At 37.7% G+C, this 20,629-nt stretch overlaps 1 protein-coding gene across 1 annotated transcript in view; it reads left to right on the forward strand.

Annotated features, from left to right (window-relative positions):
* Window positions 1-20,629, forward strand: part of DCDC1 (doublecortin domain containing 1) — an 84,296-nt gene that overhangs the window by 10,623 nt on the left and 53,044 nt on the right. Inside the window, exon 2 of the mRNA XM_005873096.2 lies at window positions 10,041-10,210. Within this exon, the coding sequence (XP_005873158.1) occupies window positions 10,047-10,210 (164 nt within the window). The 5' untranslated portion in view covers window positions 10,041-10,046. The remainder of the gene's footprint in view (window positions 1-10,040; window positions 10,211-20,629) is intronic.

Consider the following 20,629-nt stretch of genomic DNA (forward strand, 5'->3'; position numbering starts at 1 on the left):
CTGCCTGCCTGCCTGATTGCCCCTAACCGCCACTGCCTGCCTGCCTGATTGCCCCTAACCGCCGCCCCTGCCTTGCCTGATTGCCCCTAACTGCTTCTGCCTGCCTGCCTGGTGCCCCTAATTGATCCCCTGCCTGCCTGATCGCCCCTAACCACCTCTGCCTTGGCCCCCGCCACCGTGGCTTTGTCCAGAAGGACATCCAGAAGACGTCCTGTCTATCCGGTCTAATTAGCATATTACCCTTTAATTAGTATAGATGTTAAGCCCTCTTAAGTTGTATGTATAAAATTCAGATTACTTGATCAATATGTATCTGTGGCTTCTAGGATACCTGTAAATAAGAAGATTGTATTTTAATAAAGGGAGGGGAGAAAGTACTCTTTGAATTCCACATTTAGCAAACTGGTACAATGATTTTTCAGATCATTTATTCAAATAGTAGCTCGTGGTTAGCATTAAATTTATTGGGCTTCTTTGTGATTAAGAGGGCTTTCAGCTTTCCATGGTCAAGTGCTACATTCAATCCATATGGATAATAAACTTTGCAAAATAAAAGGGAATTTAATGCTGGGGGTGGGCGTTGTTTATTCGTTTTTACCCTTACTAAAGAACTTACCATTAAAGTAATATAGAATGAAAGTTTTCTTTTTTTTTACTGTCTTCATTTTGGAAAATTGACATGAAAACCTTAAGATCTTTTATTGAGTATTTAAAACTTTTTTGAGCCTTTCCATTTCTATGATAATCTTCTTTTTTTTAATCCTACCCGAGGATATATTTTTATTGACTTTAGAGAGAGAGAGATGAAGGGGAGGGATAGAGAAAGAAACATCAATCAGTTGCATCCCAACATGCAGACCAGGGATCCAACCTGCAACCTGGGTATGTTCCCTGACTGGGAATCGAACCCTCAACCTTTCGGTGCATGGGAGAACACTCTAGCCAACTGAGTCACACCGGCCAGGGCACTAATATTTTATTTCTAAAGAGTTGGGTGTTTTTCTTTCTCTAAAAGGGGAACTAAAGCAGGAGTTGAGTAATCCTTTACCTATAAAATATGCATATTTATGAAAAAAGTGTATGCAATTGAAAAATTACATGTATTTTAATGCTCCTATTTACTTGCTACTATGGCAACCACCTACTGCCTAGTATTTATGTTGTCTAAGATTCAGAGCATCTTTTCAACTTGGTGTTTAGAAACATATTTATTCTAATGCATAGTTTTGAATAAAAATAGCAATAAATAATGTAAACTTCAGCTTGGCTTAGAAGGTATCTTTTTCTGTAGTATGTTTTTAAAATAAAAAAAATTACATTTTACTTTTCCTTGTTATACAAATCAGAATAAAGAATAGAAATAATGAATTTTTAAAACTCATGAGTCAATCTTGAAAGGTATCTCTTGATTTTTCTGATTTTAATGACAATATTTTGATTCATAATAAATTTCAGAAAATATAAAGCAAACACAGGCAAAATACTTAATGCTAGCTACATAAATCAGAAAATGTAAATAGTTTGCATTTCTGTTTACAGATGGCTCTTTAACCATATATGAACAAAAGATTTAGATTTTGTATTTAAAATGAAAGACATGGTGCTATTATTTTTCTTAGCTTAATTTTTTAAAATTGTTTTCTGACATCTTTAATACATAAATATAATTTCTTAATGTTAAACATTAGAATGGAAATCATGAAGCATACAATCAGACATGTTTCGTGTCACGTATTACCTGTTAAGAAAAACTGCAATGCAACATTTAAGTACAACAGAATAGTGAGCATATTGTCTCTGATACTTGTAAACAAGATGGAGCTACAGTTTCACAGTTTATGTTGACAGTATCATTGTGGGAAATGTAATTATCAAATAAATTATAACATGTCCTAGTATTAAGATTATTAATAGTAACTTTAATTGCCTTTTTCAAGATAATTGGATATCTTCTCATAAGTATGTGGGAAAGGTAGCATTGGGCTAATTAGGTATTTTGAACTTGGTTATGTTTAAAATATTTAGAAGTTCAACATATATATTCTATATTGCAGGAATTTCTTTTTTTAATTAAATGATTTTATAAGTAATACTAAATAATTTATAGTCCATAAAATATCACTGATTATCCCTTAATATTCCTCCCTGAATATTGATATGATTAAAAACTTAAACAATTTTTTTGAAAAATTAAAATTTTACTATCAGAGAATCATTCTAAAATTAGTAAGGTTAAGAATAATATTTTATTTTAGTGATGGGTGCTGTTAGATGAGATTTCATATACTATTTCTGGTAGTTTTAGGACTTAGTACATTTCTAAAAATCTATTCAATTTTGAAATACACATCATCATCAATACTTAAAATAAAAGTATTCATACATTTTGATCTGGGAATTGAACTATTCAATTGTTTGTCAAAGGTGTGTACAAGAACTGCTGCCAGTGTGGAAACAGAGCTCTTTCGTGGAGCTGCCAAAATAGCACCTTGGGGACCCACAGCTAGGAGGATTAGGTGCCTTGTTAAGATTTAATGGAGCTGGAGCAAAACACAAAGGACTGTGCTAGGTTCCTGGTGTCTCAGTGGCTCAGCTCCATCTGCCATGGAAGAAGTCCTGGGCCTGGTGAGCCTGAGTGCCCATCAGGAGGGTCAAGATCCCAAACTTAAGAGCTCTGGTAGTCCAGCATAGTCTCTGCTCTCAGCTGTGCTTTGGCTGGAGCTGCACTGCTCCACCCAGGCCTGTGGAGTGGCACTTGGACCCACAGGGCTGCTATGGAGAGAGAACATGAAACACAAATGCTTTGTTAGGGTTTCATTACCTTGGGCTAGGGAAGGGGTAAGCTTTCTTTCAAACTAACCAGTCTCTTTCCTGGCTCATGGTGGGCTTGTGCTGGGCTCTCCCCTATCCAAGCCAATCCCTTTCCCAGTCTAGAATTCTCACCTTATGGTCCCCATCTTGGCTCCTACTGCTCAAGTGCCTAGTCAGGGAATTTTCCTTATCCCTCCTAAAGGCTAGTTATGCACCCCCTCTACCCTCTGTTGGAAAGTTGATCATCTGGGGAGTGGGGATTAAATCCCCTATGGCAGAGGATGTGGCTTTCCTTTAGGGTGTCTGAAGCCATAACTTACAGACTCAATCAGGCTCTTCCAGTCTAGCTACTTTCTCTTTTGTTAACTCCTAGCTGCCTACCCTAACAGTACCCCAGCTTTAATCACATTTAGAAACATTTGGAACAACTAGCTAGGATGGTAAAAACAAATAATAAAAAATATGTTCTCAACAAATATTTAATAATGTGAGGATATTATCATTAAGTGAACACAGCTGTATACTATAAGCTATATACTTAATATGGTCACACTTTCATTTAAAGAAAAGACTATATCTCTATAAAGTCATAGGTGAAAGTCTGAAACACACATTCACAAATTATAATAGTGGCTAACTCCAAGGATAGGAGATTATAAGGATTTTTTATGCTTTTTTTTCTAATATTACTATGGGCATTTCCATAATAACTCGTTATCATCATTCAAATTGGTTTTCATAAGACTAATTAAACTTGTTTTTACATTGATTATATTGAAAATTCAGCTAGTGGAGGAACCATATTGTCTTGTTCAACATTTGAATCCAAACAACATTGTCTTTTTTAAAGTCTGGAAATAATTGTAAATAAATATTTGATTAATAGATAGATGATAGTGAGGAGACAGAAGGAAGATAGGTAGTCAGGAATTGGGACCATAAAAGTGGGGAGGAAGTAGAACCTGGAAACCAGCTAGTCAGAGTTACTAAGGCAACCCAACTGGGCAAGGAAGGAAGGGTGCGGGAAAGACATGGGCTTTAAAATGTATGAATGTTGCTAAGACAGGCAGCTTGCAGATAAACAATCACAAGACAGTAAGGCATATTATCAATCCCAAGAATGTTATTATGGCAGAATTTTTTGAAAGGACCAATCAGGGGCTAGCAAGGCATTATCTACCCCTAAATTAAAAAGCATGTTCTTCCTCTCTTTCTCTCTCACTCTCTTTCTCTCATTCTGTCCATGGAGCACTAGATTCTTGAGTTGATGGCAGGAGACATGCTCCCCTGTGCCCACAGGAGGTGCAAAGCCAGCCACTGCCTGTGCCCACCCAACAGGAGCTACAGAGAGATCTGAAGATTCCTCCTCTTTGTATAGGGTTTGGATGTGCCCAGATGAGGCCCAGCTGTGAAGCAAGGCAGGGTGGTACTGGTGCGGCGTCTTGGGCCTTTTATTGATAGGTTTGGGGCTCCCTGACCCAGCTGCAGCTTGTTTGAGAGATTTTAGCCTGAGCAAGGACAAGCCATTCATACACAAAAGCTGCAGCACACAGCTTGAGTGAAGTTGTAAATTGGATGAGGCAGGATCTTAGGGCAGTGGTCGGCAAACTCATTAGTCAACAGAGCCAAATATCAACAGTACAATGATTGAAATTTCTTTTGAGAGCCAAATTTTTTAAACTTAAACTATATAGGTAGGTACATTGTTATTAACTTAATTAGGGTACTCCTAAGGCTTAGGAAGAGCCACACTCAAGGGGCCAAAGAGCCGCATGTAGCTCACGAGTCACAGTTTGCCGACCACGGTCTTAGGGAATTGCAAGGCAGAGCAAACAGAAATAGCTGCCAGTCAGCCCTGAGACTGGGGAGGTCTCAGCATAGGAATAATGATCCCTGCGAGCACCTCCATCTGGGAGAAAGCTGCCCCCAAGTTCCTGCCCTGATGCCAGACAATCCAGTTCCTCCTCATATGTGTCTATGTTCCCCAGAGCCTTGCACTGGTGTTGGAGCTCAGAGGAAGTGGGACCTTGTAAGTTCAGTTCATGGTGCCAGCCTTTTAAGAGGTCTCCAGCAGCCTCTGTGTCACTGAGCCCCAATCTGCACTGGTTTTTACAGCCTTTAGTTCTTAGTGCCTGTAGGGACTTCTTTCCCCAGCTCTGGGACCATGGGCTGGGGGTCTGGTGTGGGGCTGGAACCCCTTGCTCCTCCTTTGGCAGCCTTCACAGAGATGATCCCCCTCCTGATTAAAAAATTAAAAAAGCAGCCCATGTGGGTGCCAGACCAGCCCGTTACGCACCTCCATACCTCCTACCAGTCTGAGTGTGCTTTCTTCTTCTCTAGTTGTAGGACTTCCATTCAGCCAGCTTTCCAGTGGTTCTGGATGATGGTTGTTCTGTATTTTAGTTGTAATTTTGATGTGGTTGTGGCGGTGTTTATCTATGCCACCATCTTCCTTTCTCGGGTATATATTTTGCAAAAATCTTTATCATTGAAATTTTAATAGGAAAAATAAAACATTAGCAAGTTCTTTAATAGTTGGAAATTGTACATTCTTTTATTTTTAAACTTATATTTCTACATTTCTTCCATTGAATTGTATATTTTATGCTTGAAAGTCTTATATAGGCCATTCTATCATACAGTAACTATACATTTTTAAATGCCCTGTGACCATAAGATTGTAAGTATTGAAAAATTTCCTCAGGATTGAATTTTTATTATAATTGTTTTAGTACACAGTTATTCAAAGCCCCATGAATATATTATCATTTTTTGATATTCATTAACCAGTTACCAAGTACCAAGTAAATTTTATTGTAAATGTATATATTAATGGTATAGCTTGAAGAGGGCACTTAAAATTTTCTCTCTGTTATAAACTGACAAAATAGATACTTTACAAGGGCAAACTCTAGTCGGTACAGGCAGCTTCTTGGACAGATGCATTTTAGGATCCTTGCCTATATATATATTGAAAATTGACTTGGAAATTGGAAATTGACTTGCTTTAAACTGTCCACATGTGCATGCCCCTTGGAAAGTCTCCAGGTCCTGGTTGTTATTGGTACTTAGTGCCCCAACTTGAAGTCTATCAAGCCTCTCTTCTTCAATAGCTGACACCTGGTACCCACTGTGTGCTTAGCACCTCAACTTTATGAAGGAGCTATTCTTGTTAACCCCTTTATACAGATGAAGAAACTAATGCACAAAGAGACTATGTGACTTGTCCAAGTGTCACAGCTAGTAAGTGGACAGGAACATGGTGGCTCCAGAGTCCAGGCTCCTAACCACTGTGTACTTGAATGCCTTTTTAAAAAAAGGGTGAAAGAGCAGATCTAGGCATGGCCATGAGAGGAGAGCTTATCTTCATGTAAATTATTAAGAGAAGGGAAGTAAAGAAAAACAGTGTTTTTCCACTGTGGTAGTGAATAGACTATGCATGAGTTAATAAAGCACCAGGCAGTGCCTTTTTCTGTACTCTGCTAGAGTATCATAGTATTTAGTGTCAGTCAAGTTAAAATTAACACTTTTTATTTCTTTAATTTCTATTTAACAGTAGTTCTCATTTAATTAGTAATGTGCAGGAATATTATCTGGAAACGTATTGTATTCTGCATATTCTGCTTAACCTGTTAACATGTTCTACTTTTAGTGAAGATGACAATGTTTTTATGGTAATATTATAGAAGAAATACTGCATTTAATTATGGTAATTATTTCACACTTATGTAGATCGTTTCGCCTAAATGCATCCTAAAACCGTTTTACATGAAAAAAGAAAACAAAAACCAAAAAACTATACCCATCACTAAAATGATTACCTCCTTTAGTGACGATTAGGGTTGTTGTCATTCATAAGTGAAAATTAAAACTATTGCTCTATATCAAGAGATATCTTTGAATAGTTCTGAGAAAATTTTATTTTTGGATTTTAAATAATTGGATTCTATAATAAACACACCAGGACATTCAAGGGATTTCGCTCTTTAAGGTGATTTACTCTCTAATCATATAATTTTGCCTTGCTATACAGAGCTAGATTTTTCACTTATAAGCATTCCCCAATTAGGAAGGACATGACCTATGAAAGAATTGAACAGGCAGTGGTTGTTTTGGAAGCCTGAGAAGAGAACCTCAGACCTCCTATTGTGAGAAGCTTGAAAGGAAGAGAGAGTGTGAAGGCCAACAGCCTTATGGTCTCCAGTTGGAATACCAGAGCAGTGCTGGGTAGAGAAAAGTACTTCTCTTATTAAACTATGTAGAGAGAACTTATCTATGAAAGTTGTCTTATTTTGATATAGATTCAGATTCATCTAATAGTTTTTCAATATCTACCATGTGCCAAACACTGTACCAAATGCTTTCATGTTCACCAGTTTATTTAATCCTCATAACCATGAGGATAAACCAATTTTACAGATGAAAGAACTGAAGCTCAGAAAGGTTATAATACCCAAGGTTAAATAACTAGTAAGTGGCAGAGAAAGACATTTTTTTTCTTACATGCTGTAGGTCTGTAAGCCTCCATTATCTGTGTGAGTATAAATATAGTTCTTTAGCAGCAAGTCTAGCATCATAGTCTTTGAGGTCCCAGTGTCTTGTAAATTATCTAAGAACTATAGGAGTTAATCACAGTTCAAACGGGAAATCCTCCAGATGCCTGCATCCAAATGAGGAAGAGCCCTGGCAGTGGTCGGTGTGTCTGTTGATGCTGCTGGTGTTGTTAGTGTTGCTAGGGTTGCTATAGGTTCTTGCTGACCCACATCGTCACTGATGATCCCTTTGCATCCATCATCTGACTGGCTCTACGGGTCTGTGCTTAAGGAAAGTCTTTATGGCTCCAGTTCTTAGCTCCCCTTTATAGGCTGACATGATCTTTGAAAGGGGAATATTAGGGTTCTACACAGAAACAGAATATTGAGAGAGAGAGAGAGAGAGAGAGAGAGAGAGACTGATTTACTTTAAGGTATTAGCTCATTTGATTGTGGAATCTTGGTAAACCCCAAAGCCCCAAATTACTGAACTCTCATTAAATTTCAATTCCTAAGCATCCTAGTGTTCATCCAATTTCCTTGCTCCAAGCCAATACCATATATTTTAGATTCTTGAAAGCAACGTAGTTCAAGGGATTAGGTTTGACTGCACACAACAAAGATCCAAATTAACGTTGTTTTGAGTAAGTCACAAGTTGATTTCTCATGTAAAAATCTGAAGGTAGGTAGTCCAGGGTTCATATAGTGCTCTCTGTTGTTAGAGATTCAGACTCCTTCTGTCCTCCTTGGGGCATGGCTTTCATTCCCAGCATCATATCAAAATTAAAGATGACCATCTAGTGCCCACCTTCATATCTTCATTCTAGGTAGCAGAAATGAGGGAAAAGAAAAGCAAACACTTTGCATGGATCATGTCCACTAATATTTCATTGGCCAGACTTGTTCATATGCCCCTACCTGGCTGCAAGGAAGACCAGAAAATAGTCTTTATTTTGGGCAGCCAGATATGCCTCAGTTAAAAATCAAGGATTCCAGTATCATAGAAGAAGGAAGGAATGGATATTGGCAGCCAGTTGGCAGTCTCTACCACAAAGAATTTATACAAATATTACAACATGTTAATTTATGGACAAATCATGACATTGAAATGCAGTTATTTTGATATATTTGATGTGTTCTTAACAAAGCAGCCAAAATTATCTTTTTAAAAACATTTTATATTACTCTCCTGCTCCGAACACACCATGGGCTCTCTAATTCACTCAAAATTCTAACAGTGTCTGGCAAGGACTCATGTTATCTCTACCCCCTCCGTGGCCTTTCTACCCTCATCCCAACTACATTCTCTCTTATTCATCCATTCTCCCTACTCCTCACACCTGCAGGATATACTTACCTTAGGGCCTTCTCACTCCTGGATATTGTAAGGCTAACTCCTTACCTCTTTTATGTCTTTGTGTAGATATTACCACCTCAATTGGGCCTATGCTAACAAACCTATTTAAAATTGCAATTCCCTCCACCCCCATACTCCCAGTCTACCTTCCTTGATCAATTTTTTTCCATAGCATTTATCACCTAATATCTTGACAACTTATTTATTTCTTGTATCTATTACTTACCATCTGCCTACCCTAGAATGTAAGTTCCAAAAGGGGACTTTTTTTTTTGCTTTGTTCACTAAAAAATTCTAAGTGCCTGAACAAGCCAACTACATTGTAGGTGCTCAATAAATGATCTGTGGATGAATGGATGCTTTTATCTCAGAATAACGGTTAAAAGGTAGAAGTATATATTTTATTACCTTACAAGTTATTTCCTTCCCTTAGTAGTGGTATGTCATGTAACTTTGGGACTCCAGAGATGAGATTGTGTAGCCATGTTTATCAGCATTGTGAGTGGCTGACTATACCTCGAAAAGGAACCTATAACTTTCTTTGGTATCATTTCTTATGGGCATATTGTTTTGGTCTTAAGAAATTTTAGGTTGTCTGTGGTGTGTGTTACTTAAGATTTCTAGGTTGCAAATAAGAGAATCCCAATCTCTAGCTTAAGAAAAAAAATTTTTGGCTTACATACACAGTAAACTCAAGAGATGTGGTTGTTTTTAGGGATTTAAATGTCATCAGGAATCTCTCTCACTTCTTATTCTCTCTCCATCTCTCACTTTTGTTTTCATCTGCTTTGGCTTCATATATTGTTCTTAAAGCTAGCATTCCAAGAGAACAGAGCACTACTTTGTTTTCTTCATTGAGACTCTGAGGTAGCAATTGCTGTTTCTGGAGAAGGCACTTTGACCAGCCTTGGACACACTCCTCTGCTTGGGAAGCAAAGCTACGTAATATACAGTTCCATGAGAATCAGGAGGAAGGTAGCTTTCAAAGAGGAAAGGATGAAGACAGACAAAAAAATGTGTTGTACTGCACTTTTCAGTAACATATTCCTCGTGTTAAGTTTGTTTGTATAATAAGCGATTTTCTAACAAACAAAAATTAAAATACTTTGCAACCAATTATCATTTTTTTCTTAAGTAGGATTATACCAAATGACTTAGATCTATAATTTTGTCTTTCTTGGGTTCTCATCTCTGTTCATTCCTAACCAGATTTCACATTTAGCAACTGTTGCATAGTCTAGAACATAATGAGAAGTAAATTGTGATTAATGCCCAGCCTCAATTTATAACCCCGGAGGATTTTACATTTTAAATTGATTAATGTTCTTCCTTATTCTTAGCTGAAAATGGCAAAAATAGAAACAGAAGATCACAGAACAGCACTTTCTCAGTCTTCTTCATCATCCTTGACTAAAGCCATGAAGGAATCACAGCAAAGCAACTCTGAAGGCACTTTCAATGGGGATAGCTTTCACTCCGTTGACAAATATAGTTCAAATTATTTACCAAGGTAAGAATATTATTTCAGCAGCTTAAACTGAATTCTGAAGGGGGTAAAAAGTACTTCTAGAGTGTTGTCTTTGTAAATGCTCAAGATTTGGTGGAGATTATGATGTCAATAATAAGTTAGAGATGTGATGGGCTATGAAGATTGTTGCCTGGGTTAAAGTCCTTCAAGTTTTTTCTGTTTTGTGGGAAGTAAAAGATAGTTGATGCAATTAACAACACATATTATCATAGGAGTCGGACTAGGACAGGTAGCATAATGATAATAACAATAATGGCAGAGAAGATAAGATTTACTATGTGCTAGTTAAGTTGAATTATACCTATTTAGTTCTCAAAACAACCCTGGGAGGAATGTAAGACAGATAATATTTTAAACATCTCCATTTTACCTGTGAGGAAACAAAGACCTAGACAAGTTAGTTAACTTAGCCAAGATTACACAGCTGGTAAGTAGAGAAGGTCCTTCTCTACTTGAATCCATACCGATCTAAGTCCACAGCCAGAGCTCTTAACTATTACTATATATTCTACCACACTTCCCGGAAATATAAAGCAGAGGAGACAAAAGTATTTTGCCTTTGTTTTTCTCTATTAGAAAGTTAAAGAGCAAAAAAGTGTCTGTCAGGTATTGATAAACTATGGGTTGGCTAACTGTGATGAAATAGTCTTTATGTTAAACGGAAAACGTGAGCTATAAGAGCATTAAAGAAAATGTTCATAAACTAAGGTTATGTTAATCTTATAGAAATGCTAGATCATATATGTATCTTAGAATGGTTTGATTGTTTTTGTGTTTTGTCACTAAGTTTAGATGAAAATGAAATCTATACTTTCAACTAATTTTGTTTTGCCTTATTTCTCTGAGCTGTGAGGAATATTTGCATATATGAGATAATTTACACAGTGCTTCTACTTCTTTGTCTGAATCCAAACTTCTTTTCTGTCACTATTGCCTGTTACCTAGAAAGTGAAGTAAATAACTCTCTTCTCAGCAATCAAATGGAAAGTCAAGGACTATGCCCAGAGGTCTTTTTTCATAAAAAAGAAAATAACGAATTTCAACCTGAAAAGGATCAAGTTCATAAAGGCTAATGGTAATCTAAGATCTGTTTGTACTAATATGATTATCAGAGAGAGGCAATTTTCTCTATGAGTAAAGACATTTTCCCCCTAATTGAGGTCAAAACTTTTCTTGCCTCATCTTTTTTTAAAATATATATTTTTTATTGATTTCAGAGAGGAAGAGAGAGGAGAGAGGTAGAAACATCAATGATGAGAGAGAATTATTGATCAGCTGCCTCCTGCATGCCCCACACTGGGAATTAAGCCTGCAACCTGGGCATGTACCCTGACTGGGAATCAACCGTGACCACCTGGTTCATAGGTCAATGTTCAACCACTGAGCCACACCGGCCGGGCTCTTGTCTCATTTTGTTTTCTTTGCCACCTTCCTTTCATTATCTCTGTGATCTTTTCATGAGGAATAATTATTAAAATATAGTCAATTTATTATCCCTTTACTTATATCACAGAGATTGTTCTTTTCTTCACTAACACATTGTACAATTTATAAAATATGCCCACATATATTAAGTTCATTCATTGCAACCATACAGTAATCAGTCACTTTATTTTCATATTTTCTGATGCTATTACTTTACTCTTTATTATATTTATATCATCCACTCTTCTTTTCTCTTTCTTGTATTCTTTCATTCTTTTTCCTCTATCACTCTCTGCTACATTTATTTGTAACAGAGTGAAAACTACTGTGCCAGGATCCTTCCCCCAAGAAAACTAATCATCAACACAATAAATGAGTTTGACATACTGTGCCAAAGGTTTGATCTTGCCATTTCCTGACTTACCACTAAGAGGGCGGATGACTAGACAAGTCTAGCCTCATTCCTGTGGCAACTTCCAGGAAAGCAGCACAATGGGAAACTTTTCCTACCCAGCTGTAGTCTAATGTATCCCAGGTGACACAAATGGAATACATTATTGGTCATTATTGGTCACAGGTATCTAAGGACAATTGTGTCATACTATATAATAAAGAGGGAATATGCAAATTGAACATCACTCCACCACAAAGATGACGGCGCCCACAGCAGAGGCCAGGGGGTTTCCATAGTACAAGATGGCTGCGCCCACAGCAGAGGCGGGGTTTCCGTAACACAAGGTGGCTGCACCCACAGTGGAGGCCGAGTTCCCGTAATGAGCCTTAACAAGCAATCAGCAGGGACCTGAGAGGCTGCGCCCCACCGCCCCCGTGGGGCCTGAGAGGGGACCTCAGGCCATGCCCCCCACCCGGCAGAGCTTGACGGGGGACCTGAAGCTGTACCTCCTTCCCAGTGGGGCTTGATGAGGGACCTGAGGCTTCGCTCCCTTCCCGGTGCTGGGCTTGGGGACCTCAGGCCACACCCCCCACCCAGCAGGGCTTGACAGGGGATCTCTGGTAGCATCCCCCACCAGGCAGGGCTTGACAGGGGACCTCAAAGTGTGCCCCCCGCCCTGGCCCGGGCTGGGGGACCTCAGGCTGCACCCCCCGCCCAGCGCCAGGCCAGGGGACCTGAGGCTGCGCCCCCTCCCAGCAGGGCTTGACAAGGGTGGGACTGGCCGGGTCTGGATCTAGCCCAATGCGGGGGGCTGGCCGGGTCTGGGTTTCGTGCAATTTTGAGGCTCACGTGGTTGGGCGGGGACTTGACTCTGGGTTCTGTGGTGCGCCCCAGACTCTGACAGGAGGAAGATTTTCATATACATTTTACTAATTTTCTTTCATCTCTGACACTTCTATTCTAGAGAAAGGGCAAATCGCAATATTAAAATATTTCCTCTAATTAATCCCCTTTTAATGTTCATGAATTTTGTGCACCGGGCTACTAGTATTTATAGAAAATGTCTCCAAATGATGCGTGGAAGATTTTCAAATAAAATAGCATTTTAAAATTAAGAGAATGGCCTGATTGGTGTGGTTCAGTGGTTGAACATCGACCTATGAGCCAGGAGGTCACAGTTTGATTCCAGTCAGGGCACATACCCAGGTTGTGGGCTCAATCCCTAGCAGAGGGCTTGTAGGAGGTAGCTGATCAATGATTCTCTGTTGTCATTGATGTTTCTCTCTCTCTTTCCCTCTCCCTTCCTCTTTGAAATCAATAAAAATATATGAAAAATAAATAAAAATAAAGAGAATGTTGTTAAAAACATCTCTATCTCACATATAAAATATTTTGTTTTAATGATTTTTAGCTGATGATCATGCAATTTCCTAGATTTTTATCCATTGAATCCTACTTTTTTAAAATATATTTTTATTGATTTCAGACAGGAAGGGAGAGGGAGAGAGAGAGAGATAGAAACATCAATGATAAGAGAAAATCATTGGTCAGCTGCCTCCTGCATGCCCTACACTGGGGATCCAGCCCACAACCTGGTCAGGGTTGAACTGCGACCTCCTGGTTCATAAGTTGACACTAAACCACTGAGCAATGCTGGCCGGGGTCATTACATCCTTTTAATCTTGCTTTCAAGGAGACTAACTGTGCCTAATTCATTCACTCACTTTGTATGTCATTATAGTTATTTTAGATATTTTTAATTGAAATGAATCTTAGAGTCTTTTTTGAAATATAAACACTTGGTTATATCACCTAATTTTAGTATTCCAACGATGAGCTGTCAGGTCTTTCCATGGAATGGACAGCAGAAAGAAATAAAGGGAGACAGCAATAGTGAATGAAGCAAGGCACCACCCCCATTGTTTTCAACCCCCATTACCCAACAAATTATGCTTTTTTAGATTTTACAGATCTAAACATTCATACATTATTTCCTTTAAAAATGTCAAAAGACTAATTGTTTTAAAATTTTAATTTCCTCTGGAAAAGTGATATATAATATCTATAACCTCCCCCAGTTTTAGATTTCAGATATACCTTATTTTTATTCCATTGCACTTTTGCACACACAGGTGTATTTTTTTTCCTGTGGGTGGGCTGATTTATGTCCTGACATATCAGTTGGGATATCCTTACCAACATTTCTAGGCCAAACTAGAATTACGGTTTCTTCTGGTGTTGAAAATAAAATATGCCTAACCGGTTTGGCTCAGTGGATAGAGTGTCAGCCTGCGGACTGAAAGGTCCCAGGTTCGATTCCGGTCAAGGGCATGTACCCTGGTTGCGGGCACATCCCCAGTAGGAGGTGTGCAGGAGGCAGCTGATCAATGTTTCTCTCTCATCGATGTTTCTAACTCTCTATCTCTCTCCCTTTCTCTCTGTAAAAAAATCAATAAAATATATTTTAAAAAAAAGAAAAGAAAATATGTGTGAATTATTTACTTTTATTAACTTTTTATGATGTTTAAAATACATTTTATCTAACAGTTGTAGAATGTTATTTATATCTTTAGAGGTTATTCATTTCATCAAGTTTGGGAAAGTTTAATGAAATCTCTGTGCTTTATGGCCCCAGAGATTTTATACAAGTTTCCATTCATCACACATATGTGGGGTTATTTCTCTTATTGGTTGTATTCCGGTATTTTAAGGGGATGTTTTTTTCTTAAATGTACTTAGGGTCATTTTTCTTTATGTTTACATTTTCTTATTTGTATTTATTCCAATTAGAGAGTTTAATTATCATTAGAATAGTAATAGGATAAAGATAAGTTTTAAAAATGACAGTATTAAAAAACTAACTCTTTAGGAAGGTTTAAATTCTGTAAGAATATAAAGCAAGAAATATATGCTTGTCAAATATACAGTATAAATAAATAATTTAGATGAAAATGGTTGACTACATTTAACAAAGAGACTACCAAATAATGACGGGCTAAAGAGTGGTTGTTAGATTTGATGTACTTCATTGTATATTGTAAGTAATTGCTATCCATAAAAATTCTATGGCTTCTGTATAAGAAAAAGAGACACTTTGACAGGCAACACTGGTATGAAGCGACAGCAAGTACAAATCCTTGGCAACTGTCATTATCCTGCTGTTGCATTCACATCCAAACTGTGTGATAACTTAGAGCTGCATGGTTGTTATTGAGCTATGTTCTGTCAAAGTAGCCACACTTTCTACTGATGAATAGAATTATTAGCCCCATGCAGATTACTGTCAGAGAAATCTAAACTCACCAAAGATGCTTTCTGTTTCAGAAAGGAAGAAAATTAACAAAATTCTATGTTATTTTATGCTCATTCTGACATTTCCAGTGAGATATTTCTTATTAAGTAAGGTAGAATTTTTAGAAAATACCATATTAGTTTATATTTTAACTCATTATAAAAGTATTCAAAATTCGTAGATTTTGAATAAAGCTAAATCTAAAGCAACCATGATTAGAAAGTTGATTGTATAAGTTAAGCTACCATTAGAAAGTAATAGGAAACTGAAACTGACTTTTAAAATGAGGAATAGTCATTATCTCACATAACAAGAACTTCAGAGGCAGGGCAATTCTAGGGTTAAATTCAGTGGTTCAGCATGTTATTAAAGAACATGGCTCTTTGTATCTTTCCCACTGCCATCCTCAGAATATTGGCTAGATCCTTGGTTTTGACTCTTCCTACTCACAAGATAGCTCATCACAGGTTCACTCAACAATGTCCAATAAGAAGATCAATGTTTGATCATTTACATCTCTTTTTCATTATGGAAAACAAACAAAACAAAAAACTTTCCCCAGCAGACTTCTCTCATGTCCCATTGGCCAAAATGGAATCATGAGTTGATTACTTAGCCTGCAAGTGAAATGAAATTACTATTATTAGTATTAGACCATTAAGGATTAAAAACATCTCTATCTCACATATAAAATCAGGGGATACTTTCCATGAGCATAAAAGGAGAATGAATACTCAATTGTAGTTGACTGTTTTCATCTAAGGAAAAATCAGGGGAATGACTGAGATAAAATGAACATTACCTGACATAACTCTTGGCTTGAGGTTTAGCATATTTTATTTCATAAATTGTGTTTGTTTCTTGTCAGTAGCATTTTTATACTATGTCATAATTATCAAAGAATAATTCCTGCATATCAATCTGGTTGAGTTCCTGTGGAAGTGTAAAATATGTAAAACAAGGATCTTATTCTTGCAGAATGGGATATGAAATCATCTGAAATCACAAAGCAAACATATCAATATGTAAATCAGTATATCAGTTCATACACAGGACCTGGGCAGAATGATTTAGAATAAGGATTGACTAGATCTGGTGGGGTTAACTCCTTTAATGTATCTTACCAGCTTGAACAGTTTTGTTAAATCCTTCTCTATACCCCTAACCCCTGAATTTCTCCCTTATAGTAACTAGGACTTTTTCCTTCACAGTAATTGTAAATTTATATGTGACTATTTGTTTAACATTTATCTCTTCTACTAGACAATTATGAAAGAGGTTTCTAGAAAACATAAGCACTGAGTTCAGGTTAACATTTATTAAATATTTACTTACTGAAAGATGTACAGTAATGAGTACAGATCTGTTGAGTGAACACCATTGGCAATAAAGCATATAGATAAGAACAATGGAAAGCAATGAGGTGCAGTTATAGCTGAGGGATATTACAGGGAGCAATGAGCAGCAGCAATTGGTTAGAAGTCCTTGAAGATGAGATCAACAAGTATGACTTTATTAGGAGTTTTCCTCAAATTGTTATAAAAAGCCATTGAGATTCACTAATGCTGTTAAAGCCAAGGAAATGAGAAGAAAAATTGCCCCTGTCAAAATTAGAGGCATAACCTTAAATCTAATCACAATCTATTTTATCTGCTGTTTGTATATTCCTCCCTGAGTATATTTTCTTATACTTTTAGACCTCACATCTTTACTTGATTATTGCTTTGTGAAGCAAAAATTATAAATTAGATTAAGTAAAAATCAAAGAGAGTAAAGCATAATTAAATACTAGCCTGGGTTATCAAGGGGCTTGTAAATTCCACAATGTATAAGATCTGTCCCTGATAATCTGTTTGGTTATAGTGGAAAGCCAACATGTAGATGAGGTATAATACTGTTTGAGAAAATAGTAAAGGCTTAATTAATTTATTAACATGCTTTTATAATTTTGTGATTTATCATATCCATTGTATCATATGTAGAAGTTGTCTAAAAGATTTATTTGCCTAAAGCTTGATAAATTTTAATTGATAGTTTTTAGTCACACTGATTCAAGGTTAAATTTTGGTGTTTTAATTCATCTTTCTCTAAGCACACATAAAATTCTTAAATATTTACATAGTTTACCAGTATATGCATATAAACACACATAACCACATTTGTTCTTTGATCTTTTTTATTATCTAATTTCTAATAAATTATTCAAATTGCTAAAAGAAAACATCTTTTTTTTCTCAATAACTGACTGTAAACTAACTCATCAGTAATGTAGCTGTTTTGTTTTTTTAAAACATACCAGAATATTTTCATCCAAGTGAATGCCTCCCTCAACCCCCTTTAAAATAATGTATAATCTCAAAGCATTTTGCAAGTTCTACTTTGGATTTTCCCATCAGTATCTGTGGCACATTCCTTTATATATCTTGGATGATGTCAAATTTTAATCTTAAATAATTAAATTAGAATTATTCAGAAAATAAAATATCTTGATCTAAATCTTATTATCCATTATCTAAAAAATGGATCATAAAACCTGGATAATTAAATGGCTAGTATGATATGCAGAAATTTAATATGGTCTCCAAGATTCCTACTCCCTGGTATATAGCATATACCTGGTATAATTCTCTCTTCTTGAGTGTGGGTGGGATTGTGAATATGATGGCAGGTCACTCCCATGATCAGGTTATATTAAATGACAAAGGAGATTTATATTTTAATCTTTATTGTTAAGAGTATTACAGATGTCCCTCTTTTTTCCCTCCATTGCCCCCTCAACCCAGTTATCATCCCACCCCAGGCTTTCGCCACCCTATTGTCTGTGTCCATAGGTAATGCATATATGCATATAAGATCTTTGTTTAATCTCTTTCTGATCCCCTCCTTCCCTCTGAGAATCAGCAGTTTGTTCATTTCCATGCCTCTATTCTATTTTATTCACCAGTTTATTCTGTTCATTAGATTTCTTATTTGTTTATTTTGATTTTTAGATTGAATTGTTGATAGGTATGTATTTGTTGCCATTTTGTTGTTCATATTTTTTTATCTTTTTCTTTTTATTCTCCCTCTTCTTAAAGAATACCCTTCAACATTTCATATAATACTGGTTTGGTGGTGATGAACTCCTTTAGCTTTTTCTTGTCTGAAGCTCTTTATCTGACCTTCAATTCTAAATGATAGCTTTGCTGGGTAGAGTAATCTTGGTTGTAGATCCTTGCTACTCATCATTTGAATATTTCTTGCCACTCCCTTCTGCTCTGCATACTTTTTGTTGAGAAATAAGCTGACAGTCCTATGGGCATTCCTTTGTAGGTAACTAACTGCTTTTCTCTTGCTGCTTTTAAGATTCTTTGTCTTTAGCCCTTGGCATTTTAATTATAATATGTCCTGGTGTGGTCCCCTTTGGGTTCCTCATGTTTGGGACTATGTGTTTCTTGGACTTGTAAGTCTATTTCTTTTACCAGATAGGGGAAGTTTTCTGTCATTTCTTCAAATAGGTTTTTGATATCTTGCTCTCTCTCTTCTTCTGGCACCCCCATAATGTTGGTATGCTTGAAGTTGTCCCAGAGGCTCCTTACTGAACCACGTCCAGCACAGACAAGGGTGAACCTGATGAGGAGTGGTGAAGAATTAAAGAAGACAGACAGGAGAATACAGTTGGGGCTATGTAGGTTCACTTGTGCCTGGATGAGGACACAGTGACACAGCCTGTAAGCCGAAGCTTTATTTTATAGTCAGAGCACACAAAGCAAAACAAGGGAAGTGGTCAACATATTTACAATGTTCTTGCAAATTTCAAATCTGCTTCTTTCCTGTTGTTGCCATTCCCTACTCTCTATCAAGCTTTGTTTAGGCAGCACTTGCTGCACCTCCCACAGCTCATTAGCTACCTAGGAACAAGGGAGGACTATAGGGTCATGCTTAATTATGCTAGGAGGGCTCTGCCCTCCAAGTTAGGACTTGTTTGTGGCCCTGCCACAGGTCAGTCTGAGGCTTGACCCTATAGCTCCTCCCTACACTTACACTGTCTTTATATTTTTGGATTCTTTTTCTTTTTGCTCTTCTGATTGGGTGATTTTTGCTTCCTCATATTGCAAATCATTGATTTGATTCTCAGAATCCTTTACTGTTGAATCCCTGTATATTATTCTTTATTTCAGTCAGTGTATGCTTAATTTCTGACTGGTCCTTTTCCATTTGGAGGTTTCTAGTAGATTCTTTAGTAACCTTATAACCATGGTTTTGAACTCTATATCCAGTACTTTGCTTTCTTCCATTTCTTTCATTTGTGAAATGTTTCTTTGTCTCCACATTTTGTTTGTTTGTATGTATTGGGTAGAGTTGCTCTGTCCCCTTGAGTTGGTAGAGTGGCCTTGCATAGTAGGTGTTCTATAGGGCCCAGTGGCTCAGCCTCCCAGTCACCTGAGCTGGGCACTCTATGTGCACCCCTTTGTGGATTGTGTACAGTCTTGTTATAGTTGAGACTTGATTGCTGTTGGTGTCACTGGGATGAATTGACCTCCAGGCCAATTGGCTGTGAGGACCAACTTTGACTATAGTGGGAGAACTGCTATGAAGGAGACATCCCTATGGAGCAGGACTTGCTTCAGTGGGGCTTAGGTGTTCACTGAGTCTGCCCCTTGAGTGTGTTGCTTATGGATGTATAGAGTTGTAATCTGGTATGGTCTGACACTGACCACTGGGTACACTGGCTCTTGGATCTCCAGGGAGGTGCAAAGTCAGTCACTTCCTGTGGCCACCCAGCAGGAACTACAGAGAGATCTGCAGATTCCTCCTCTTTGCATCGGGTTTGGAAGTGCCCATATGAGGCCCAGCTATGAAGCAAGGTAGGCTGGTGCTGGTGCTGGGTTTTGGGCCTTTTATTGATAGGGTTGAGGCTCCCTGACCCAGCTGCAGCTTGTTTGAGAGATTTTAGCCTGAGCAAGGACAGGCCATTATTATCTAAAAGCTGCTGCACACAACTTGGGTGGGGTTGTAAATTGGATGAGGCTGGGTCTTAGGGAATCAGCAGGGCAGAGCAAACAGAAATGGCTGCCAGTCAGCCCTGCAACTGGAGAGGTTCCAGCATAGGAACAATGATCCCTGTGAGCACCTCCATCTGGGAGAAAGCTGCCCCCAAGTTCCTGCCCCGATGCCAGACAATCCAGTTCCTCCTCATATGTGTCTATATTCCCCAGAGCCTCTCCCTGGTGCTGGAGCTCAGAGGAAGCAAGACCTTGTAAGTTCAATTTATGGTGTCAGCCTTTTAAAAGGAACAGCTTGGTCTCCA

Source organism: Myotis brandtii, unplaced genomic scaffold (genome assembly GCF_000412655.1).
Source record: "Myotis brandtii unplaced genomic scaffold, ASM41265v1 scaffold399, whole genome shotgun sequence".
Taxonomy (NCBI): domain Eukaryota; kingdom Metazoa; phylum Chordata; class Mammalia; order Chiroptera; family Vespertilionidae; genus Myotis; species Myotis brandtii.